The sequence below is a fragment of the Rhinopithecus roxellana genome, chromosome 10, assembly GCF_007565055.1.
Source record: "Rhinopithecus roxellana isolate Shanxi Qingling chromosome 10, ASM756505v1, whole genome shotgun sequence".
Lineage (NCBI taxonomy): Eukaryota > Metazoa > Chordata > Mammalia > Primates > Cercopithecidae > Rhinopithecus > Rhinopithecus roxellana.
In genome coordinates this window covers 5,078,365-5,104,141 of record NC_044558.1, presented here as the reverse complement: position 1 = coordinate 5,104,141, position 25,777 = coordinate 5,078,365, and the positions used below count along the sequence as shown (strand labels likewise).

Below are 25,777 nucleotides of genomic sequence, written 5' to 3'. Positions count from 1 at the left end.
TCCCAGTCTCCCCGCCCCGAGTCCCCTTCCCTGGAGCCTGGAGGACCCACCGTCGCGGGCTACGCACGCGGTCCCCGCCTCCCCGTCCGCCACGGGGAGAGCTGGAAGGTGGGCCCCGATCTCGCACATCACTATGAGGTCATTCCAGCCCCGGCCAAGCAAAGCCTGGGCCTGCTCGCTCCACATGCACTTCAGTCTCCTCTCGCCTTTCACGCGCGGAGGAGCCGGGAGGGAGAGGATGTGACCTCATCTGCGCGGCATCTGAGCCCAGGGGTGCCCCAGCGCTCCCGCCCAGGCCGCTCCCCGAGCCCGGCTCCCCGCGCCCCTCTCTCCATCCAGGAGAGACGCAGTGACAGCCAGGAGGGCCCGACATGGACGGAAGAGGCGCTGCAATTCTGAGAAAGGGGCAGACGGGAGAGGAAGTGAACGTGGCTAGAAGCTCACTTTATGTAAAATGTCCCATCAAACTAGAATCTCGTACACAGAGCTGCACACATACCCTCGCATGGGCCCGGCTTGTACTCAGGCAGGCACACTCGCCCCCTTCCCTACCCCAGCCCGCCCCCCCCCCCCCCCGTACCCGTCCTAACTCACTCCAGCCCCAATACAACCAAAAGGCATGAATTCAGGCAAAGGCGTTTTCTTCCCCCATTTCCTCCTCATGGCAGCAACGGAAACCTGAATTTCAGAGTTGCCACGGGACCAGGGGGCCAACAGACCAGAGGCACCATCCTCAGGGCCCCCAGTCTGCCTGGGACCGGGAGCATGGCTGTGGCGCCGGAAGAGAACATAGTGTCCATAGTGGCTGTGATTCTTCAAGTGGTGTCCGAATTTCCCACATGACCTAAATTCTTCTGGGATCTTCTGGGTTTCCAGTCTTCCAGGAATTTTGGCTTAAATGCAAGTACCTCTTGAAAGGATGGCACATGCCCCCATACCCTCAGGGCAATGGGACAAGGAGAAGATGGAGTAGGGGGTGAGGCTCAGGCTCCGAAAGGGCAAAGGAAAGTTGCTCTCTCTCTCTCCAAGTCACTCCTCAAACTGTGCAGGGTTTGCAGGAAAGCTGGGTGGTCTACTCCTTCCCTGCTTCTCCTGAGACCCCAACCAGAGGGTGGGCTCCTATCTGGGTTACTGGCATAATGTCCCTGTCCTCTGGGATCCCTCCTCTAAAAATGTTTGCACATAGCTTTATTCTGTGCTGGGTACCCTTTGTACAAGTTGGAGTCACCCAACTACCAACTAATAGAAAATAACGAATATAGCCAAACTGGTGGTTCCCCATCACAAATGCTCTCTTCCCCTCTTCCCTGCACACACACACACACCCATCACTATCACCACTCACCTAGCTCACTCCTCACCCTTCCGGCCTCCATCAAAGAGGCCTTCGCCAACCGTAGTATCTAAAATTGCCCTGCTCAATGTCTGTTATATTACCCTGTTGATTTCCTTATGGGAATGTCATTATTTGATCTTGTCTACTTATTTTGTTTACTTATTTATTTACTCGTTTATTATCTGGAGTGCTACCATCATCTCCTCCCCGCCCCCAAACCCCCTCTGAACACACACCCAGCTCACAAGCACATGAGTTCCACAGGCAGAGACTTGGCCAGTGTCACTCACTGTTTGTAAAGTTGCAGGATGGGCCTGGCGCCCAGGAAGTTCACATCAGAATACATCAGCAAAGGAAGAAATGCTAGATGTTTGTGACACCTGGTGCCCTCTGCTTCCTTCTATGTTAAAGCTTTCATAATAATCCAAAGGGTTTTTTTTTTTTTTTAGTTGGAATCTCAGTCTGTCTCCCAGGCTTCAGGACGGTGGTGTGGTCTTGACTCACTGCATCCTCCACCTCCCGGCTTCAAGTGATTCTCTTGCCTCAGTCTCCCAAGTAGCTGGAAATACAGGCATGCACCACCACACCCAGCTAATTTTTGTATTTTTAGTGGAGATGGGGTTTCACCATGTTGGCCGGGTTGGTCTCAAACTCCTGACCTCAAGCAATCCACCTGCCTTGGCCTCCCAAAGTGCTGGGATTACAGGAGTGAGCCACCGTGCCTAGCCAAAGTATTATTTATAGTATATAAATATATATTAACATATAATACCTATTATATATAATAATATATATAATATAATTATATATAATATATAATAGTATATATAATAGATAATTATATATACATATATACACACAATATGTAAGTATACAACCTACAATTATCAGTGCCTGTCATCTGTATTAGACTGTGAGCCACTCCAGGCTACTAGCGTTTTCTGAGACTTCTTGAGCTTAGTGTCTAGCCTAGTGGCTGGCAGAAAGTAAATATTCAAGAGTTTATCAACCTATTTGTTTGCTGTACAATGATGAGAAAAGTATTGATTTTGAATAGTAGAAAAGTGATAAATCTTACATTTGTACAGCTCGTAAAAGACTGCTAATTTCCTCCATGCCGTTTCATTCCCACAACTCTAAAACATAAGCATAACATAACATTATGCCTCCTCTAGAGATGAGCAGACTAAGTCTGCAAAAGGCTGAGTGATTTCTCCAGGGCATGAATTAGTATGAAAAGAGCACTGAAATGTTCAGTAATAACTGTAGGACTGACTTATTTCTTCTTTCAGTTCTGTCAGATTTTGCTTTGTGTGTTTTGAAATTCTGTTAGCGAAACTTTGTTTAACACTGTGGAATTAGGATGGACTCATGCTACTTCTCATGGCTTTCCTTCCAGTTTTGTTTTGTGGTGGGTTTTCCAATCCCACAACATTTAGTTCATGCATTTCCTCTTAATAGCTTTCCCTGATTTCCTCAGCAGAAATAATCTCCTTGTAACCATATTGCTGTTATGCCTTATGTACATACCTTTATTATCTTCACAATTTTACTCTGATTATTTGTATTTATGCATGTTTTCTCCACTGGATCATGTACTCTTCTCAAGATAAAACTGTGATTTTTTTTTTTTTTTTTTTTTTTTTTTTTTTTTTTTGTGACGGAGTCTCGCTCTGTCACCCAGGCTGGAGTGCAGTGGCCGGATCTCAGCTCACTGCAAGCTCCGCCTCCCAGGTTTATGCCATTCTCCTGCCTCAGCCTCCCGAGTAGCTGGGACTACAGGCACCCGCCACCTCGCCCGGCTAGTTTTTGTATTTTTCAGTAGAGACGGGGTTTCACCGTGTTAGCCAGGATGGTCTCAAACTCCTGATCTCGTGATCCGCCGGTCTTGGCCTCCCAAAGTGCTGGGATTACAGGCTTGAGCCACCGCGCCCGGCCAAAACTGTGAATTATTTATGTATACGTGTCCTATTCCTAGTACAACGCATAGTACGTTTTAGGCACATATCAACTCTTAATTGACTTTATTCTCCGTATCATAAGAAGCACGAGAATAGCACCCAGAAGAAATACATGACAAACCAATGCATTGGAAGCCACTTTCAACACGACCTAGGAAAGCATGTCATGTTGTGAAGGCTGCCTGCCTCAGCCTTCTGCTCAGGGACGTGGATGTGGTCCCCAGAATCAATGGCTGGTCCTGTGCTCTACTTACAGTCTCCCTTAACCACCTCAGAGCCTACCTTCCTTCTTTTCCTGGCCAATACTGAGTCCCTGGTGTGGGAGAGGTTCCTTGCTTTTGTGTTATAGGACCATGTATATAAGACCTTAGGGCTTAAGGGAGGTCTCCCTGGTGAAGTGATGATCATAATGAGATCCAGGGAAAATGAGGAGCTAGTCAGGGAAGGAAAAATGAACGAGTGTATTGCAGACAGAGAAAACCGAATAACGATGAAAGCAACGTTCACTGAATGTCCAGCCTGAACGTCACAGAGGCACTAGGAAGCCGGGGACGGTGAACACTGGAGAGCTAATGTACTCAGCTCCAACAGACTGTGGCCGTGCAAGAAGGGTGGGGGGAGGGGTGTTAATGCCTGTTCCAATTTTTCAAAAGAAACTGAAAACCTGGATTTTTATGAGAAATTCCCTGATTTTAAATGTTGGCTCAACTTTAAAAATATACTGCTTGTGCCAAATAAAACACACCTGTAGGTTTTAATGGGCCAAGGGGTAGCCAATTTGAGAGCACTGGGTTAGAATGGATGTAAAACGTGAGGTAGGAAGTGGGCTAGCAGTGAGCTAAGGTAGAGGTCAGAGAATGAGAAAAGTTTCAAGGTTTGTTAAGGAGATTAACTGGCAATGAAAAGACGTTGGAGGATTTGAAAAAAAAAAAAACAAAAAAAACCACGATCAGCTTTATATACAGGAGGACTATTCTGCTTGCAGTTTGGAGAATCAATGGGAAGGGATCAGCAGGGTAATGAGGAAGACCAGTTTTAAAAAATGATTGTGATAACACAGGTGAGATATGTAGGGGTCTGGTCTCAGGTGGTAGCAGTAGGGGAGGGTAGAAATGAATTCGCTCAAGAGAGACTCCGGATATAGTATCGCAGGACTTGGTGTTTGGTTCAATGCAAAAATGTGAGGAATAAAAGAACAGTCAAGAATGATGTCCCTCTCAGGCTTGGCGTTTGTTTGGTGGGGTCCCACGCGGGTTCAACATGCGTATCGAGAAGTGTTATTTCTGTTCGGGGCCCATCTACCCTGGACACGGCATGATGTTCGTCCGCAACGATTGCAAGGTGTTCAGATTTTGCAAATCTAAATGTCATAAAAACTTTAAAAAGAAGCGCAATCCTCGCAAAGTTAGGTGGACCAAAGCATTCCGGAAAGCAGCTGGTAAAGAGCTTACAGTGGATAATTCATTTGAATTTGAAAAACGTAGAAATGAACCTATCAAATACCAGCGAGAGCTTTGGAATAAAACTATTGATGCAATGAAGAGAGTTGAAGAGATCAAACAGAAACGCCAAGCTAAATTTATAATGAACAGATTGAAGAAAAATAAAGAGCTACAGAAAGTTCAGGATATCAAAGACGTCAAGCAAAACATCCATCTTATCCGAGCCCCTCTTGTAGGCAAAGGGAAGCAGTTGGAAGAGAAAATGGTACAGCAGTTACAAGAGGATGTGGACATGGAAGATGCTCCTTAAAAATCTCTGTAACCATTTCTTTTGTGTACATTTGAAAATACCCTTTGGATACTTGGAACTGTTAAATTATCTTATTTTTTACATAAGGTCACTTAAATGAAAAGTAATTAAAATACATCTTTCCTACATTGCCTTCTACATAACATCAGATATTACGGATGTTAGATTGCATCTCAGTGTTAAATCTTCACTGATAGATGTACTTACGTAAATCATGAAAATTCTACTTATAACTATAGAAGTGAATTGTGGATGTAAAATGGTTATGCCATTTGGATAATGGCACTAGGCAGCATTTGTATAGTAACTAATGGCAAAAATTCATGGCTAGTGATGTATAAAATAAAATATTCTTTGCAGTAAAATATTCCCTTTGTTAATGTTATAGAAGGGGGGTTACAAAAAGGAACTAACAATTTGTATGGCAGTATCAGGTATTATTTTTGTTTTAGTATTTCCTGTTTTGGTTTATTTGCATCTTAGAAGAGCATAATGACATTGTTTGATGAAACCTAAATTATGCTGGACTGTTTTGACCTGGTTTAACCCTTCTGATAGGTAGCTGTGGATGTTGGGGATGAGAACTGAATAATCTTTGCCTGGAGTGACACTACACTCTAGAATTTCCACTTTGGAGAATACTCAGTTCTCACTTGTGATTCCTGGTAGAACAAACTTTATTTTTCTAGCCCAGCAATGATCTAGAAGCAGAGGAATCCCAGCGCCTTTTAAAAGTTATTATGTGGTTTTCTTTTAAAAAGCTCCTGATTTTGGAAGGTAGAATTTATGGGTACAACATATGTTCATTATTTGTACGTAAAATAAAACCATTTAAAAAGTAAAAAAAAAAAAAAAAAAAAAAAAGAATGATGTCCAGGTTTCTGGCTTAGACAATGGAGTGTATTTTAGCATCATTCAACAAGATAGAAAAAAAGAAAAAGAAAAAGCAGATTTGGGAAAAGTTGAGTTCCATTTTGACCATGTTGAAGTTAAGGGGCTGGAGACACATCCAGGTGGAAATTTCTAGTGGGCAATTGGATTTCAGTAAAAGAAATATGTGTTAAAAAATAGATTTTGGTCGGGCACGGTAATTCATGCCTGTTATCCCAGCACTTTGGGAGGCGGAGGTGGGCGGATCACTTGAGATCAGGAGTTCAAGACCAGCCTGGCAAACATGGTTAAATCCCGTCTCTATTAAAAATAAAAAAACTAGGCCGGGCGCGGTGGCTCAAGCCTGTAATCCCAGCACTTTGGGAGGCCGAGACGGGCGGATCATGAGGTCAGGAGATCGAGACCATCCTGGCTAATACGGTGAAACCCCGTCTCTACTAAAAAATACAAAAAACTAGCCGGGCGATGAGGCGGGCGCCTGTAGTCCCAGCTACTCGGGAGGCTGAGACAGGAGAATGGCGTGAACCCGGGAGGCGGAGCTTGCAGTGAGCTGAGATCCGGCCACTGCACTCCAGCCTGGGTGGCAGAGCAAGACTCCGTCTCAAAAAAAAAAAAATAAAAAAAAAAATAAAAAAATAAAAAAATAAAAAAACTAGCCAGGCATGGTGGCACGTGACTGTAATCCCAGCTACTCGGGAGGCTGAGGCACGAGAGTCACTTGAACCAGGGAGGCAGAGGTTGTTGTGAGTCAAGATTACACCATTACACTCTAGTCTGGGCAACAGAGTGAGATTATGTCTCAAAAATAAATAAATAAATAAATAAATAAATTTAAAAACCCTAGATTTTGGAGTCATCAGCAGGTTATAATAAAGCCATGAAGGAGCTTGCGGTCCCCAAGGGAAGAGTGCAAGGTGAGAATAGAAAACAGCCCAGCACAGAGCTTACTTTAGGAGTGAATAGAGGTGAAGAAGTTGCAAGCAGATCAAAGAAAAGAAGGAAGAAAACCAGTAGAGTGTGATCTCATGGAACCCCAGGAAAGCTTTTGTTTCTAGGAGCAAGTGGACTGCCGTGTCAAATATTGAAGAGATACCAAGTAAGATAAGGACTGAAAGGTACTTACGAAGTCAGTGATACGGAGATCCACGGTGATCCTAGGGGCCACGGTCTCACGGAAGCGGGTAGGATGAAATCTAGCTTGCAGAGGATTGAGGAGAAAATAACACTTGAGAAGAAATACACGCATTTGGACAGCTCTTTCGAAGATTCTGGCTGTGAAGGGAAGAGAAAGAAAAGACCTGAAAGAGGGTGCAAGATGAAGGGAAGGTTTTGAACATGTTTTATTCTGTATGAGAAGTCCTTCTAGAGGGAGAAGGAAGTGGAAGAAATAAGAGAGGAGAAAAAGCATCAGTAGCCCTAAGGTTAAGAAGGCAGGAGAGGGTAGAATCTCAAGCATGTGGGGAGAGATCACCTTAGACTGGAGAGACCTTTGGAAGGAAGAGGGAGGAGGAATGCAAGTAGGTTGTGAGCTCCGTTTGAGGGCTTCTGTGTCTTCCCTCTGAAATCAGAGTTGACATTACCAGTGGAGAGTAATTGTGGAAATAGAAGCATCCTGAGAGTTGAGGGGAAGTGAATCATCTTTGTGAACACCTAGAGAGAAAGTGACTGTCTTGCTCTAGTTCCTACAACTGGTAAGTTTGGGACTTTCTGTGGGTTCTAGTAATCCGTCTTCTCTCCTTCAGAGGACAACTGGATTTCTAAGCGACAGACCACAGGGTATGTAGCACTTCCTACCCCTTCCTACCCCAAGCCTACCCCAGAAAAAGTCTTGAACTGGAATCAGGAAGCCGGAGTAGAATCCCAGCCCTACCACTTCCTAACCTGGATTGAAGATAAACACATCGGGGCATGAGGGGCCAGGAGGACTATGCCAAATAAAAGGAGAGGTGTGGGCCGGGCATGGTGGCTCACGCCTGTAATCCCATACATTGGGAGCCAAGGAGAGCGGATCAGTTGAGTCCAGGAGTTCAAGACCAGCCTGAGCAACATGGTAAAACCATATCTCTGCAAAAAATACAAAAGTTAGCCAGGGGCATTGTGGCACATGCCTGTAGTCCCAGCTACTTGGGAGGCTGAGGTGGGAGAATCGCTTGAGCCAGGGAGGTGGAGGTTGCAGTGAGCCGAGATAGCGCCACTGCACTCCAGCCTGGGTAACAGAGTGAGACCCTGTCTCAAAAATGAAAAAAGAAAAAGAAAGGAGAGGTGTACATGTGGATGTCTGTGTGCCTGAGCACACTGTTACCCACAGCCTCCACACCATCTTCAGTGCTGAGTACTTGGCCCTCATCTCCGCCTCTCAATTCCGGTCTCCAACAGTTTTCTCTGAAAGTATTCAGTCTCCAGGACGTTACCACTCCCATATACTGAGTAGCAGTAGTTCTCTATTGTTCATGCCCAAAGCTTTCATTTCCAGGATTTGGCTTCATTCTGATACTCATCCTCTCTTACCAATGTTAGACAGAAAATAAGGAGTCGTTTTCCTCTGGCCTCTACCTTTTAAACCCAGTCAGGTGGCAAGGTCTAGGGGACATCACAAGGGTCAGGCAGCAAACTCAGACTGAAAGCAATGCTATCTGCTGAGTGAGCCCAGAGAAGATATTCTCTCTGATCTTTCCCATTTGGACTGAGAATAATACCGTGCTCTTCAGATGGCTGGGGAGAATCTATTGGCCTCCAGATTGACATCATTCTCTGGCCTCTAGAAGGGGCGACATCTAAAGATTCCAGACAAATGAATGAGTGAAAACGCAGCTCACTGCCTTGCAGGAAAGAGATCTTGGCTCCTCTGTCTCTTGCTAAAGTGGAAATGCATGCTCTTTTTTTCTTTTTCTTTTCTTTTTTTTTTTTGAGACTGGAGTCTTGCTCTGTCACCCATGCTGGATTGCAGTGGCTCCATCTAGGCTCACTGCAAGCTCCGCCTCCCGGGTTCATGCCATCCTCCTGCCTCAGCCTCCCGAGTAGCTGGGACCACAGGTGCCTGCCACCATGCCCGGCTAATTTTTTGTATTTTTAGTAGAGATGGGGTTTCACCGTGTTAGCCAGGATGGTCTTGATCTCCTGACCTCGTGATCCGCCCGTCTCGGCCTCCCAAAGTGCTGGGATTACAGGTGTGAGCCACCGCACCTGGCCCCTTTTTTTCATCTTTTCTCTGCACACAGGAGTTTCTTCTTGCTCTTCTCAGAATTCACGCCATGTCTGTCTCAGACTTCTACTTCTATTCTCCTATTGCCCATTGTTCCTTTCAATTTAGTTTTGGTCCGTGAACGGCAATACTAATGCTACGTAACAACATAGAAAAACTTGAGTTCTCCAGAATTTCTCTCAGGAGGGAAATTGTACTTTAAAAAATAGACGTAGGTAGTATAAGTGCGCTTGTGTTACATGGATATATTGCATAGTGCAAAATCGGGGTTTTTAATGTAGCCATCATCCAAATAGTGTACGTTGTACCCAATGGGTAATTTTTCCTCCCTCACCCCTCTCCCTCCCTCCCACCTTTTGCAGCCTCCAGTGTCTGTTATGCCACTCTGTATGTCCATGTGTACCCAGTGTTAGTGCTCACTTGTGAGTGAGAATATGCAGTATTTGACTTTCTGAGTTATTTAACTTAGGAGACTATCCTCCAGTTTCATCTATGTTGATGCAAAAGGCATGATTTCATTCTGTTTTGTGGCTGAATAGTATTCCAAGGGGCGTGTGTGTGTAGTAGTTATACCATATATAGTACTGACATATTAATTATTAATAAATAAATAATAAATGATATATAATATATACTATTTATATGGTATTAATGGTAAGTATTGTAATATGTGAACATATTAAAATATATTAAAATATATATATTAAAATATATTCATATATTACAGTATACAAATATATGGTGATATATAAATACAGTATATATTAATATGTATCAATTATCAATTAATTATTAATATATTACTATATTAATACTATATAGAGAGTTAATGCTATACTTTAGTACTAATATTAATTCTACTAATTATTTAGTATACTAAAGTATTAGTATTAATTCTATGTATATACTATATATAAATAGTATATATAACATCCTATATACTATAATATAGGTACTATATATTTTATACCAATTAGTATTGCTATACTAATTAATATTAATACTAATATTAATATTGGTACTAATTAGTATTAGCAATATACCATCAATTAGTATAGTAATCCTAATTAATACTACTATATTGGTACCAATATTAATATTAATACTATATATACACCATGGAATACTCACTGTGGTATATACATATATATACACACACATATATAAATAAATACATATATATATATATAATATATACACACACACACCACATTTTTTGTGTCCACATTTTCTGCATCTTCTGTATCTATTGCTGGACACTTATATTGATTCCGTGACTTTGCTATTGTGAATAGTGCTGCAATAAACAAATGAGTGCAGATGTCTTTTTTACTCTAATGATTAGTTTTCCTTTAGGGAAACTGTAGTTTTTGACAGGTGCTTGGGCCTGAATATAGGTAGAACTGTTTGTCACAGGTCAAGGGAAATAATACACTATTGTCCATTGCTCAGGGGAAAGGAAAAGAGAGGAGAGGGGATGAAGTCTCTGCTTGCCTTAAAGTTCTCATGAAAAATACCTCACTCGAGGCTGGGCGTGGTGGCTCACGCCTGTAATCCCAGCACTTTGGGAGGCCGAGGCGGGCGGATCACGAGGTCAGGAGTTTGAGACCATCCTGGCGAACACGGTGAAACCCTGTCTCTACTAAAAATACAAAAAACTAGCCGGGCGAGGTGGCGGCGCCTGTAGTCCTAGCTACTCTGGAGGCTGAGGCAGGAGAATGGCGTGAACCCGGGAGGCGGAGCTTGCAGTGAGCTGAGATCCGGCCACTGCACTCCAGTCTGGGCGACAGAGCCAGACTCCGTCTCAAAAGAAGAAAAATACCTCACTCGAAAAATAGTTGGGTCTGTGTGGATATTTTTGTGGAAAACAGGGTAGGGGCACAGACACACGATTGTGAAGGCAAAGAGAAATAGGATCGATATCAAGATTCTATGGAAGTTTATTATCTACTGTGTGACAAATTACCTCAACACTTAGTGGCTTAAAACAGTTTGTTTTTGTCTCTCACTGATTCTGTGAGTCAGGAGTCTAAGCAGGCTGAGCCGAGTCCTCTGTCTCAAGGTGCCTTTACAGGGAGACAGTCAAGATGTTGCCAAGGCTGGGGTCTCACCAGAAAACTCTACAGAAGAACGATCCTCTTCCAAACTCATACATTGTTGGAGATCTTTATCTTCTCTCTGGTTGCTGGCCAGAGGCTACCCTTGGTTCCTTGCCATGTGGACCCACCCAGTAGAGTCCACTAGCAAGAGAGAAGTCAAAAATCTCTTGTAACCTAATCAAAAAAGTGCTGTCCCTTCAACTTTGCCGTATTCTATTGATTAAAATTAAGTCAATAGGTCCAGCTCATACTCAAGGGGAGGGAGTTATGTACAAGGGCAGGAATACCAAGAGGCAGGGGTCACTGGGGCCACCTTGGAAGTCTGCCTGTCACAGGTAAGGTCTGGATTTTCACAGGGTTGTGAAATAGGGGTTCAAGCCAAATATAATCATGTCTTAGAAAGGTAGAGTGGCCCCAGCTTACCCGTGGCTTTTAAAAAGCTACCACTAGTTGGCACAGTTATGTGCCAGACACTGTGGAATACACAGGCATTTCTCTTAATGTACAAAATAATGTTAAAAATAATGTTTTCATGATCCAGATGTAAGATGAGGAAAGGAAGTCTTATATTAAGTAATTTGACCAGGGTACAAAGCCAGTTAGTGGCAGGGCCAGGACACAAACACAGGTTTGTCTACCTCCAGACCTGTACCATGAAAGGTTAATTTGTGCTCTCCTTTCAGCCAGTTCTATGCACTGGACTCTGCTGCTTACCGTGTGCCTCACCTATGGGCACCAAACTCTGGATCAGTTAAGAAAGAGTCTGGCTTTAATAATCAATAACTTGTTAAATAAGAAGACTTAAATAAAAGCTATGAGATAGGCAGTCCAGGGTTGTGTCAGTGGCTTCACGATTGCGTCAGCATCCCAGGCTCCTTCCGTCTTTTAGTTCTGCGAACTTCAGTGTTAGTAGATGACTGCTGCAGCTCCTGGGGTCTTGTCTACATCTAGGCAGAAAGAACACAGCCGTTTTCTTCACCTTTTGTAGCTTTGTCTTTTTATTCAAAAAAGAGATCCTCTCCAAGCAGATCTGCACATATATCTCATTGGGTAGAAACGGCACTGTCCTACTCTTCCTAGTTGTGAAGGATGTTGAGATGGCTACAATTTTAGCTCTCCAACTTCTATTAAAGAAAGAGGATTACAGATAACTGAGGGCTGATACAATCTGTATGTTAGTCTCCTACAAATCTCATATTGAAATGTGATCCCCGGCCGGACGTGGTGGCTCACGCCTGTAATCCCAGCACTTTGGGAGGCCGAGGTGGGTGGATCACGAGGTCAGGAGATGGAGACCACCCTGGCTAACACGGTGAAACCCGGTCTCTACTAAAAATACCAAAAAAAAAATTAGCCGGGCGTGGTGGCGGCGCTAGGAGCTTGCAGTGAGCCGAGATCGCGCCACCGCACTCCAGCCTGGGCGACAGAGCGAGACTCCGTCTCAAAAAAAGAAAAAAAAAAAAGAAATGTGATTCCCAATGTTGGAGTTGGGGTCTGGTGGGGGATATTTGGGTCATAGATATTTGCTTCAGTTTCCTGTAATGTAAGAATTTTTGTTGAAGTCTCAGCCAGCCTGATAGTATTTTCCTCAATTTGGATGCCCATAATATTATTTATTATTTTTATCATGACCCAAATATCATGACCCATATCCCTGTTGAAAGGCTTGGTGCCATCCTCAGTGTAACCAGTGACTTCCCTCTCTACCAGTCCCCACAACATCCGATTGTTCAAAAGAGCCTGGCACCTCCTCCCCTCTATCTTTTCCTTTCTTGCCAGTTGATGCCTGCTGTCCTTCCCCTTTCATCAAGAGTAAAGCAATCCGAGGCCCTCACCAGAAGCACACGCTGGCACCATGCCTCCTACAGTCTGCAGAGCGGTGAGTCCAGTGGACTTCTTTCCTTCCTAAATTCCCCAGCCTTAGGTATTCCTTTATAGCAACACAAAACGGACTAAGGCTAATACAAAAATATACTCTTAACAAACCTTCTTGAATATCTATTAGATTAAAATAGGCATTTTTCTGAGCAACAGTGGTCAAATAAACAGATTCTATTGACTGTAGACCTCCCTGCCTCCCATATTAATGATGAAGGAATAGGTACAATTAAACTTCTTCTTACCTCCATCTCAACATTTCTTATTACTTTTATTACTATTTCTTTTTATGAGACGGTGTTTTGCTCTCGTTGCCCAGGCTGGAGTGCAATGGTGCGATCTCAGCTCACTGCAACCTCTGCCTCCCAGGTTCAAGCGATTCCCCTGCCTCAGCCACCCAAGTAGCTGGAATTACAGGCAGCCACCATCATGCCCAGCTAATTTTTTTGTATTTTTAGTAGAGATGGGGTTTCTCCATGCTGGTCAGGCTGGTCTCGAACTTCTGAGCTCAGGTGATTCACCTGCCTTGGCCTCCCAAAGTGCTGGGATTACAGGCCACTGCACCTGGCTCTTTAGTAGTTCCCCCTTGTCAAATTGATAGCACTTACATTCTGTTCTGAAACCACAATTCATGCACTTTTTTTTTTTTTTTTTTTTTTTTTTGAGACGGGGTCTCGCTCTGTCGCCCAGGCTGGAGTGCAGTGGCCGGATCTCAGCTCACTGCAAGCTCCGCCTCCCGGGTTTACGCCATTCTCCTGCCTCAGCCTCCCGAGTAGCTGGGACTACAAGCGCCCGCCACCTCGCCCGGCTAGTTTTTTATATTTTTTTAGTAGAGACGGGGTTTCACCGGGTTAGCCAGGATGGGTACTTTTAAAATTGTCATTCTGTATTTAAATTCTTTCAACATAGCTCTTTCATTTATCTTTTTGTGAATAAATATTATGTGAAACCATATAAAATTGCTGATATTTGACCACTGTTGCTCAGAAAAATGCCTATTTAATATGCTGAATCTAATAGATATTCAAGAAGGTTTGTTAGATAGTGTATTTTTGGATTTGGTATATATTTTGTATATTTACAAAATTGCATATGCTTAAAAATATCTGTCAGTGCCTTTATATGAAATGACAGCTCTTTCTAGATACTGTTCTTGTGTGACACCATTTCCTTGAGGTTTTATAGACCTTGCTTCACTTTCCTCTAATGTAAGAATTTTTGTTGAAGTCTCAGCCAGCCTGATAGTAATTTCCTCAATTTGGATGCCCATAATATTATTTATTATTTTTATCATTTTTCTGATTTAAAAAATCCTTAATCCTATAATTCCAGTAAATTTGCTGAGATACCTATCAATTTAGATCATTATCAAATATTTTCCTGGAACACAATTTGTCCAGGCAATTGTGGGAAACATGCCTGTAATCCCAACATGTTGGGAGACCGAGGCAGGTGGATCACGAGGTCAGGAGTTCAAGTCCAGCTTGGCCACGATGATGAAACCCCATCTCTACTAAAAATACAAAAATTAGCCAGGCATGGTGGCAGGCGCCTGTAATCCCAGTGACTCGGGAGGCTGAGGCAGGGAATTGCTTGAATCTGGGAGGCGGAGTTTGCGGTAAGCTGAGATCATGCCATTGAACTCCAGCCTGGGCGACAGAGTGAGACTCCATCTCAAAATAAAATAAAATAAAATAAAATAACATAACATAAATAGGTTTAGAGAGGCTGAGAAAATGGAAGAGCTGAAATTCAGCTCAATAATTCTTAGGTGATTGATAGATGATAGATGATAGATAAGATAGATAAATAATGAATTAGATAGTATTTCAAAAACCTTTCAAATGATGATAATAGTCTGTAATCACTTTGTATATTAATTTATTATCCTGCAGTATTGCGAATTCTTATTAATTTTAATAAATGTCCATCAATAAGAGACTGCTAAAACAAATCGTGAAGTATCATTAATATGAATTACAATCAGCTGTGATAAAACAAACCATAAGGAAAATTTTGATGTACTTCTATAGAAAGAATGCCAAGACACATTGTCATACAAAAAAACTCACCGTGCAGAAGAGTGGGTATTGTGTCTTCCTGTTTTCACATTAAAACTGCTATCTGGAAGGATATAAAGAAGACTAATAACAGTGGTTTTCAATTTGGAGTAGAAGGGAATTTGTGAGAATAAATGGGAGCGAAACCTTTCACATTATACATTTTAATGCTTTCTGATGTTTGTGTTCATTAGCTCTAGCTTTTTTTTTTTTTTTTTTTTTTTTTTTCCTGAGGCATAGTAGTGCAATCTTGGCTCACTGCAACCTCCACCTCCCAGGTTCAAGTGATTCTCACGCCTCAGTCTCCAGAGTAGCTGGGACGACAGGTGAATGCCACTATGCCTGACCAATTTTTTTGTATTTTTAGTGGAGATGGGGTTTTGCCATGTTTGCCAGGCTGATCTCAAACTCCTGAGCTCAGGTGATCTGCCCACCTTGGCCTCTCAAAGTGCTAGGATTACAGGCATGAGCCACTGCGCTTGTCTTTATGCATTAGCTCTTAAATAAACAACACTAAACAAATACCAAATGTGTGGACAGACAGAAAGTATCCTTGGGCTGGAAGATTTGATATGCATATTTAGTATGATTCCAATAACATCTCCAGAGATTTCGACCTTCTGGCCGTGATGGAACGCATGGAAGCAAATTGGCCCCATCTCCATAAGCAGCTAGAAAGCTAGCTTGAATGTATGGAACAACAGTTTTCACATATTAAACAACAGGTAGTGCAAGACTGTGATCCTTGAGAGGAAGAAAATAATGAGGTAAGCCTTACAGTTTCCCTGGTTTCTATCTGAACCACAGCACAAAGAAGAGGAACAGGGTTTGGGGAGGTTGAGGGGGCTGGAGTTTGTGGGGCACAATATTGAGAAGAAGAAGTTCTGTAAAGAAAGAACTCCAGGTATCTACATAGCGATTCCTTTGAGTCTTTGGTTGAATACGAAGCTGTACATGCACAGAACAAAACTTCATGAGACCAGATAAAGAAAACCATCAGGAGAGAATGACTACTGGAACCGGGGGCCGATAAGTCTCAGTGCCCATTCAGAGCTGGGGGACATTAAGCCTCTACCAGTAAGGGTAAAGAAATCTCATTTAGGGCCGGGCGTGGTGGCTCACACCTGTAATCCCAGCACTTTAGGAGGCCAAGGCGGGTGATCGTCTGAGGTCAGGAGTTCGAGACCAGCCTGACCAATATGGTGAAACCCAGTCTCTACTAAAAATACAAAAAATAGCTGGGTGTGGTGGTGTGTGCCAGGAGTCCCAAGTCCCAGCTACTCGGGAGGCTGAGACAGGAGAACTGCTTGAACCCCCGGAGGCAGAGGTTGCAGTGAGCCGAGATCACACCACCGCACTCCAGCCTAGGTGACAGAGTGAGACTCTGTCTCAAAAAAATAAAAAATATAAAAATTAAAAAAAAAAGAAACCTCATTGAAGGCAGGGCATGGTGGCTCACGCCTGCAATCTCAGCACTTTGGAAGGCCATGGCGGGCGGATCACCTGAGTTCAGGAGTTCAAGACAAGCCTGGTCAACATGGTGAATCCCCATCTCTACTAAAAATAGAAAAATTAGTTAGGTGAGGTGGTGCACGCCTGTAATCCCAGCTACTCGGGAGGCTGAGGCAGGAGAATCACTTGAACCCGGGAGGCGGAGGTTGCAGTGAGCCAAGATTATGCCACTGCACTCTAACCTGGGCGATGGAGCCAGACTCAGTCTCAAAAGAAAAAAAAAAAAAAGAAAGAAATCTCATTTAATACCTGAGACCTCCAGTAAAATCCCCAGCAGGGTCATGTTTTAGTAGTAAGGTTAAATTAGTCCTAGTGAAAAGGCTACTTCAGGTTTACCTTATCAAAGCTTAAACACAAGTCCAGAAAGGATCAAGCTGATCCACAAATAACTAAACTGTCCGACAAAATTAACTGAAACACTCTTAAAGGAGGACTACACAATCCAGCACTCAACGACTTTGTCATCACAATGTGCCTATTCAATCTAATATTACTACACATGTCAAGAAGCAAGAAAATATGACTCATAACCAGGAAAAAAATAAGTCAGTAGAAGGAGATCCAGGAACAGCAGATATGATGAGATTAGCCATTGAGGCCATCAAAGCATCTATTTTAAATATCAGATTTAAAGGAACAGATACGCAGAATGAGAAAAGAAGTGGAAGGCATAAAAACGAACTAAGTAACTTGTGTAGCTTAGAGCTTAGAAATACAGTATCTGAAAATAAAAATTCACTGGAGAGACTTAAACACAGATTAAGCACAGCAAAAACAAAACAAAAAACCCACACAAAAAAACAAAAACCAAAAACAACCCTGAGTAAAAATCAGTATAAAGATTTTAAAACACTGGCGAAAAAGGAGCAGACCCTCAGTGACCAACACCATCACCATATTGAAAAGCCTGACACTAGAGTTTCAGACGGGATAAAAGGTTGAAAGAGTATGTGAAGAAATAATAGTCAAAAATGTTCCAAATTTGTTGAAAAGTATGAACTCACAGATCCATGAATCTCAGCAAACTCCAAGCTAAACAAAAACAAACATACAGCAACAACAACAACAAATAAAACCACACAGGGCACATTATAATTACATTGCTAAAAATCAGTGAAAAAGAGAAAATATTCAAAAGAACCAGATAGTGGGGTCAGGGGGAAAGGAGAGGGATCACTTATTGTCAGAAATAGTTCAGGTCAGCCGGGCGCGGTGGCTCAAGCCTGTAATCCCAGCACTTTGGGAGGCCGAGATGGGCGGATCATGAGGTCAGGAGATCGAGACCATCCTGGCTAACACGGTGAAACCCCGTCTCTACTAAAAAAATACAAAAAACTAGCCGGGCGAGGTGGCGGTCGCCTGTAGTCCCAGCTACTCGGGAGGCTGAGGCGGGAGAATGGCGTAAACCCGGGAGGCGGAGCTTGCAGTGAGCTGAGATCCGGCCACTGCACTCCAGCCTGAGCGACAGAGCGAGACTCCGTCTCCAAAAAAAAAAAAAAAAAAGAAAGAAATAGTTCAGGTCAGAAGACAACAGAACTACATGCTAATATTTAGAGTGCAATTTAGACGAAGAAGAAGGAGGGAAGGGGGGAGCGAAAATTAGTAAAATCCACACTGTATTTAGAAGTTTCAAAACTACTTCTTCAGTAATCAATAGAACAAACAAACAGGAAATCAGCAAGATGATATAAGAACTGAGCAAACTATGAACCAACTTACCCTAATTGATATTTATAGAACACTCTACTAAATCTAAAATAAACATTATTTTCGAATGTACGAGAAACATTCACCACGGCAGATCATATTCTAGGCCATAAAGAAAAACTGTTAAGCTTTAAAAAAGTAATGTAAGTCATGTATACTCCTGAGCTCAGGTGATCTGCCTGCCTCAGATATTCTCTGTTCACAGCAGAATTAAAACAGAAATCAATAACAGAAAGACATCTGGAAAATTCCAAATATTTGGAAATTGATATATTTCTAAATAATATATGGATCAAAGGAGATCTCAAGGAAAGCTAGAAAATATTTTGAACTAAATAAAATATGACATATCTAAATTTGTAAGATGTAGTTAAAGCAGTGTTCAGAGGGAAATGTATAGCATTTAAATGCATGTGTTAACAAGAAGAAGATAATAAACTCAACCAAAATCAGTATAATTGAAAACAAAAAAAGAAAGTCAATAAAAACCAAAAATGGATACTTTGAAGGGATCAATAAAATTGATAAACCTCTAGTCACACTGAAAAAGAAATATGAGAGAAGACATAAATTACCAGGTATTGGGAAGGAAAAGGGAATTATATCACCACAACTCTGAAGATACTCAAAGAATGATAAAGGAATGCTTCAAACAAAACTATGCCCATAGATCCTACAGCTTAGAAGAAATGACAAATTTCTTGAAAGGCACAAACTACCAAAACTCACCCCAAAGAAATAGATACCTTGAATAGCCATTTATTTATTTATTTATTTATTTATTTATTTGAGATGGAGTCTCGCACTGTTGCCCAGCCTGGAGTGCAGTAGCATGGTCTCAGCTCACTGCAACCTCTGCCTCCCAGGTTCAAGTGATTCTCCTGCCTCAGCCTCCCGAGTAGCTAAGAATTACAGGTGCCTGCCACCATGCCCAGCTAATTTTTTTGTATTTTTAGTAGAGATGGGGTTTCTTTTTTTTTTTTTGAGACGGAGTCTCGCCCTGTTGCCCAGGCTGGAGCACAGTGGTGCTATCTCAGCTCACTGCAAGCTCCGCCTCCCGGGTTCATGCCATTCTCCTGCCTCAGCCTCCCGAGTAGCTGGGACTACAGACGCCCGCCACCTCGCCCGGCTAGTTTTTTTTTTTTTTTGTATTTTTTAGTAGAGATGGGGTTTCACCGTGTTAGCCAGGATGGTCTCGATCTCCTGACCTCATGATCCGCCCGTCTCGGCCTCCCAAAGTGCTGGGATTACAGGCTTGAGCCACCGCGCCCGGCCTGAGATGAGGTTTCACTATGCTGGTCAGGCTGGTGTCGAACTCCTGACCTCGTGATCCACCCACCTTGGCCTCCCAAAGTGCTGGGATTACAGGAGTGAGCCACCGTGCCCAGCTTGAATAGTCCTATATTTATTAAAGAAATTGAATTTGTACTTAAAAACCTTCCCAGATATAAAACTTTAGGCCCAAATGATTGTTCTGCTGAATTATATCAAACGTCTAGAGAATACCAATTCTACACAATTTCTCCAGAAATAGAAAGAAACATTTCCCAACTTATTTTGCGAGCCCAACATCATTCTGATACCAAAATCAGACAAATGAATTTCAAGAAAACTACCGACCCATATCCCTCATGAACATAGATAAGAAAATCCTGATCAAATTCAGCAATATATAAAAGGGTTAACAATACAACATTTTACAATACAAGTGAGGATTATACTAGGAATGCAGTGCTGGTTCAGCATGGATAGTCAGTGAATATAATTTACCATATTAAAAGACAGAAATGTATTAACAGAAGAAAAAAACATGATTATCTCGATAGATACAGAAAATCTAACTCCTAAGCACAACAAAGGAAACCTCAAACCCAATCTTACCAGTGAATATCATGAACACTAAAGCAAACATTCTAAATGAAACATTAATGAATAGAAACTAGAAGCACATTAAAAATATACTATACCATGACTAGATATATTGTACTACGACTAGAGTCAATTTAGGAAATGTAAGGATGGTTCAAAATTAGGATATCTACTAATGCAGTTTACCATATTAATAGATCAAAGGATAACTATTGTCTTTCCCATAGATACTAAACAGGCATTTGAAGAAATTTATCTGTCAATAAAACAGGAAAAAAAGGAAATACATTTAACATGAGAAGTAATTATGTATATAACTACTTATTCAAGAAATACTTGAGTACCTACTATGTGAGAGACACTATTCCAGGTGTTGCAATATAGTGCTAAACAAACAAACACAAAATTCTTATCCTCATTTTCCTTGCCTTTTAAAGGAAGGAGATAGAAAATAAACAATCAGGCCGGGCAGCGGTGGCTCAAGCCTGTAATCCTAGCACTTTGGGAGGCCGAGACGGGCGGATCACGAGGTCAGGAGATCGAGACCATCCTGGCTAACACGGTGAAACCCCATCTCTACTAAAAAATACAAAAAACTAGCTGGGCGAGGTGGTGGGCGCCTGTAGTCCCAGCTACTTGGGAGGCTGAGGCAGGAGAATGGCGTAAACCCAGGAGGCAGAGCTTGCAGTGAGCTGAGATCCGGCCACTGTGCTCCAGCCTGGGCGACAGAGTGAGACTCCGTCTCAAAAAAAAAAATTAAAAAAAAAAAAAAAAAAGAAATTATCGAAGAAATAATTCTAGAAAAATGTTTCTAGAATTGAAAGGCATGGGTTTCCATATTGAAAAGTCTTGTTGAGTGACTAGCACATAGACGAAAATAAATTTACAGCAAGTTATATTATTGTATTTCAGAGCTCCTGAGGAATTAGAGAATATCCTTAGTTTTTAGAAATTAAAAAAACAGATTACTACAAACCAAGGCTCAATAAAAAGACTAACATCAGATTTCTCAAGAGCAACACCTGAAATTTAGGAAAACATTGAAAAATGACTTCATAATTTTGAAGAACAATAATTTTCAACCAAGAATTTTATATCTATCCAGACTATCAATTAAGTGAAGAAAATAATTAAGATATTTCTCACATGCAAGGTCTCAAAACCTTTACTTCCCCTGTGTTCTTTCTCAAGAAATACTAGGAGGTGCTCTAAAAAGGGAAAGTAAACTAAGGAAAGCGTACCATGGCAAATACTGTCACTTTTCTCTCAATACCTTTCTTTCTTTCATTGTAATAATAGACTTCACTATGTCTAAACAGAGCATCCGGCTGTGCTGATAAAGATGACACTTCCCAGGCTTCCTTGCAGCTAGATGTAGCATGTGACTAGGTTCTTTGTCAATGAGATATGATCATGGATATGAAGTGAGCTACGTTCTAAGTATTGAGCTTAAAGGGCTATGCCCTCCATGTCCTCTCTTTCTCTCCCTCTACTAAGCTAAAGTAAAAACAAGTCAGTGAGACATGTTGAGTCATATGTGTCAGAGCAACAGCCTTGAGATGGAACAGTAAAACAGACCACCTACCAGTCCTGAGTTGCTTATGCCCAGACTATTACATAAGAGAGAAATAAACTTCTATCTTGTTTATTTGACTGTTATTTTAGTTACCAATTATAGAAGTCAACTTGTATTCTAACAAATATTCACTGGATCAGGGAAAGAGGGAATCCACCAAAAGAGAAAGTCAAAGGAAATTCCCAGGATGCTTCTGCAGGCATATCCTAGGATTATACCTGTGCACCAAGCCTAAAAAGTAACCAGTAAATTGCGGAACTGGTTAGAAGGCTCCGAGAGAGCAATGTCTTCCAGAAGATGAAATTGATGAAATCCCTGATATATTTGTACAGGCTGAGAAGCACAGGGGTAAATTAGCAATAGGTACACAGAAAACTAAACAAAGAAAAAAACTAAAAGGCAATTAATAACTATTGAAAAAACAAAACAAAAAATATGTATAAAAGTAAACTAGGTCATAAAGTGTTATATGGTTAAACTATGAATGCATAATATATAATGATGTTCATTTTGAATATTGATCTAAGGAAAATTGTAACTGTATTGGAAGGGTAGTGAAGCCAAAAGTGTTGTGGTAGAGTCGGAGTAAAAAGAAAGCTAATTTCTCACCTTCTATTATAAGAATTTAATAAGTAATTCATAAGTAGAAATTCAAGATGGAAGTATAAACTACTATTTAAATATGTGAAAGTAAATACTGAAAGAAATGGCTTTACCGAAAGAATCAAAGTTGTTGCTTCTAGGGACTAGGAGATGAGACAGGAAGTGGAACAGGGAGTTCTCTTTCTTATAATAAATCTTGTAGTTAATTGCCTCTTTAAATTATTGGTACCTGTATCTTTGACTTTTAGAAAGAAAAGCCTTCAAATTATATTTATGGATCAAGTAAACCTGACAACCTTTAAATAAAAATCAGCAAACAATTTTCACTTATGAATATCTAAGGAAAGTGTTGATCCCAGAATTTGTAAGGATAATTCAATATTTTTAAATCTTTGATATAATTCTTCATTTTAATAGATTAAAAGATAAAATTCTACATGGATGCTGAAAAATAAAATTAAATATCTTTTCTTCTGTAAAATGCTTAAGAAAATAAGAATAAATGAGTATTTTCTTTATATGAGAGCATACATCTATCACACCTAAAAGTCAAGTATCTTCCTAAGTGCAAAAATATGAAAAGGAATCCTATTAATCTCAGAACAGGACAAGGATGTTCACTATCCAGGAACCAGAAAAGGTAATTAAAGAAGAAACAGAAATCTGACATAAAATTAGAAAGATAGAGATCAACTATCATTACCTGTAAGTGACATTATTGTATATGTCAAGGGTTGTCAGACATTTACTTGAAATGTCCAAATAGCAAAGACTGTAGACTTGGTGGGCTGCCTATGGTTGCTGTCACATGTCTTTCTTCTTCCTCTTCTTTTTTTTTTTTTTCCGAGACGGAGTCTGACTCTGTCTCCCAGGCTGGAGTGCAGTGGCACGATCTGGGCTCACTGCAAGCTCCGCCTCCTGGGTTCACACCATTCTCCTGCCTCAGCCTCCCAAGTAGCTGGGACTACAGGCGCCCGCCACCACGCCCGGCTAATTTTTTGTATTTTTAGTAGAGACGGGGTTTCACCATATTAGCCAGGATGATCTCGATCTCCTGACCTTGTGATCCACCCGCCTTGGCCTCCCAAAGTGCTGGGATTACAGGCGTGGGCCACCGCGCCTGGCCTTCCTCTTCTTTTTTTTTAACCACCCTTTTAAAATGTAAAAACCAGTCTTAGTTCTTGGCTGTATAAAAACATGCCATGGCGGGATTTGACCCATAGGCTATAGTTTACAGTTCCCTGGTATATTCAGAAAAAAAAAATCAAATAAAACCATTACAAAACTCAAACCGAATTCAATAAATTCCATTTATACATGTGGAAATCAAAAAGCACTCACATCTACAAAAATAGCTGGTTAGAAGATATAAAGAATGAAAAGATCCCATTTTAAAATGGCAACAAAAAATAAAATTCCTAAGAATAAACTTAAGAAATATGCAGGACCTGTAATTTAAAATGTTAATGGTACGGAAGGACGCAAAAGAAAGCTTAACAATGCAAAGAAACATCATGTTCTTAGATTCTCAACATCATAAAGCTGTCAAAGACAGTTAATCTATAAATTTAATGTGAGCCCAATAAAAATACCAAAAGGGTATTTTTTGGGAACTAAACTAGCTGGTTCTAAATTTCATGTGGAAAAATTACCAAGAATAGTCAGGAAAATTTTGGAAAAATGAAAGTAACAAGGAAAGTTAAAACTACCATGTATAAAAACCTATTATAAGTCCTCAATAATAAAAACAAGGTGAGTAGAAAGACCACTAAACCAAATAGAAAATTCACAAATAGATTTAAGTATGTGTGAGAATTTTGTATATTCAATAAATAATGTTGGTTCAACTGGATATCCATCTGAAGAATCTAGTGCCAAAGGAGATTGTGATAGATGAAGATTTAAATGAAATCATAAAATTACTAGAAAACATGAGAAGAGTTTATAACTTCATGTGAGCGAAAGTATGGCACAAAACTCCAACACATTAAAAAAAGAATAATGAATCTTAACCTATTAAAACCTTTTACAACTTCTGGAAAGCAAAAATAAAATAATACTAATAATAATTTCTCAATAAAGTCAAAAGATAAAGAACAAACTGAGAAAAATATTTATAATTCATACAATAGGAAAATGCTACATTCCTTAACATATAAAGAACTAAAAATAAGAGAAAAGCCACTATCCAATAGAAACATGAACAAAGAACAGGAATAGTTCACAACAAAGAAACCCAAATAGCTCCTGAACATTTGAGAAGATGTCAACCTCGTTAAAACAAAGGCAAATTAAAGCTACAAAGAAACATCGTTTTTTTCACCTGTAAAGTTGGTAAGGATTTCCTTTAAAGTTTGATAACCTACTGTACTAATAATAATGTGGGCCGGGCGTGGTGGCTTACACCTGTAATTCCAGGACTTTTGGGAGGCCAAGGCGGGTGGATTACCTAAGGTCAGGAGTTCAAGACCAGCTTGGTCAACATGGGGAAACCCCATCTCTACTAAAAATACAAAAAATTAGCTGGGTGTGGTGGTAGGCACCTGTAATCCCAGCTACTCAGGAGGCTAAGGCAGTAGAATCCCTTGAGATCCAGGAGGCAGAGGTTGCAGTGAGCCAAGACTGTGCCATTACACTCCAGCCTGGACAACAAGATTTAACTCTGTCTCAGAAAAAAAAAAACAAAAACAAAAAAACGTGTGACAGCATTCACATACTGTTGATGGGAGTATAAATCAATGCATCCTCTATGCAGGGACATTTGCCAAACTATCAAAATCACAAATTCACATATCCTTTGAGTCAAGAGTTTCATTTCTAGGCATCTATCCTGCAAATATGCTTGCACATACGAAAAATTACTATTTACAGAAACATTAATTAATGTTTTATTTTGAGACAGGGTCTTGCTTTGTCACCCAGGTTAGAGTGCCGTGATGTGATCTCGGCTCACTGCAGCCTCAACCTCCTAGGCTCAAGCCATCCTCCTACCTCAGCCCCACAAGTAGCTGGTACTACAGGTGCCCACCACCACATCCAGCTAAGTTTTGTATTTTTTGTAGAGATGGGCTTTTGCATGTTTCCCAGGCTGTTCTCATACTCCTGAGCTCAAAAGACCTGCCTGCCTCAGCTTCCTAACGTGCTGGGCTTACAGGTGTGAGCTGCCATGCTCCATTTAATTAAATTTTGATATAGCCATACAATGGAATAGTACGCATGGTCTATTAAAAACTGTATACCAGCTTTTTGTCCTGATTCAGAAAAATTGCTAAGATAAATAAAAAAGACAAGGTACAGAACAATGTATATAATATGCTACCACTTGTATAAA

General features: G+C 41.1%; 1 protein-coding gene and 1 long non-coding RNA gene across 3 annotated transcripts in view; one reads left to right on the top strand and one right to left on the bottom strand.

Annotated features, from left to right (window-relative positions):
- The first annotated feature begins 4,500 nt into the window (after positions 1-4,500).
- Positions 4,501-5,889, top strand: LOC104658976 (probable ribosome biogenesis protein RLP24). The gene has a single exon (XM_010359144.2). The coding sequence runs from the start codon at positions 4,558-4,560 to the stop codon at positions 5,047-5,049; it is 492 nt and encodes a 163-aa protein (XP_010357446.2). The 5' UTR covers positions 4,501-4,557; the 3' UTR covers positions 5,050-5,889.
- A 5,189-nt stretch (positions 5,890-11,078) lies between these two features.
- The window catches only part of LOC115899908, a 32,229-nt gene continuing 17,530 nt past the window's right edge, over positions 11,079-25,777 (bottom strand). For both annotated transcript variants that reach the window (XR_004059498.1, XR_004059499.1), the window contains exons 2-3: positions 15,192-15,243; positions 11,079-12,188 (exon numbers count right to left, since the gene is read on the bottom strand). This is a non-coding gene — a long non-coding RNA (uncharacterized LOC115899908). The remainder of the gene's footprint in view (positions 12,189-15,191; positions 15,244-25,777) is intronic.

Coding starts and splice junctions, on each gene's coding strand:
- LOC104658976 (XM_010359144.2), top strand. CDS start 4,558: ATGCGTATCGAGAAGTGTTATTTCTGTTCGGGGCCCATCTACCCTGGA.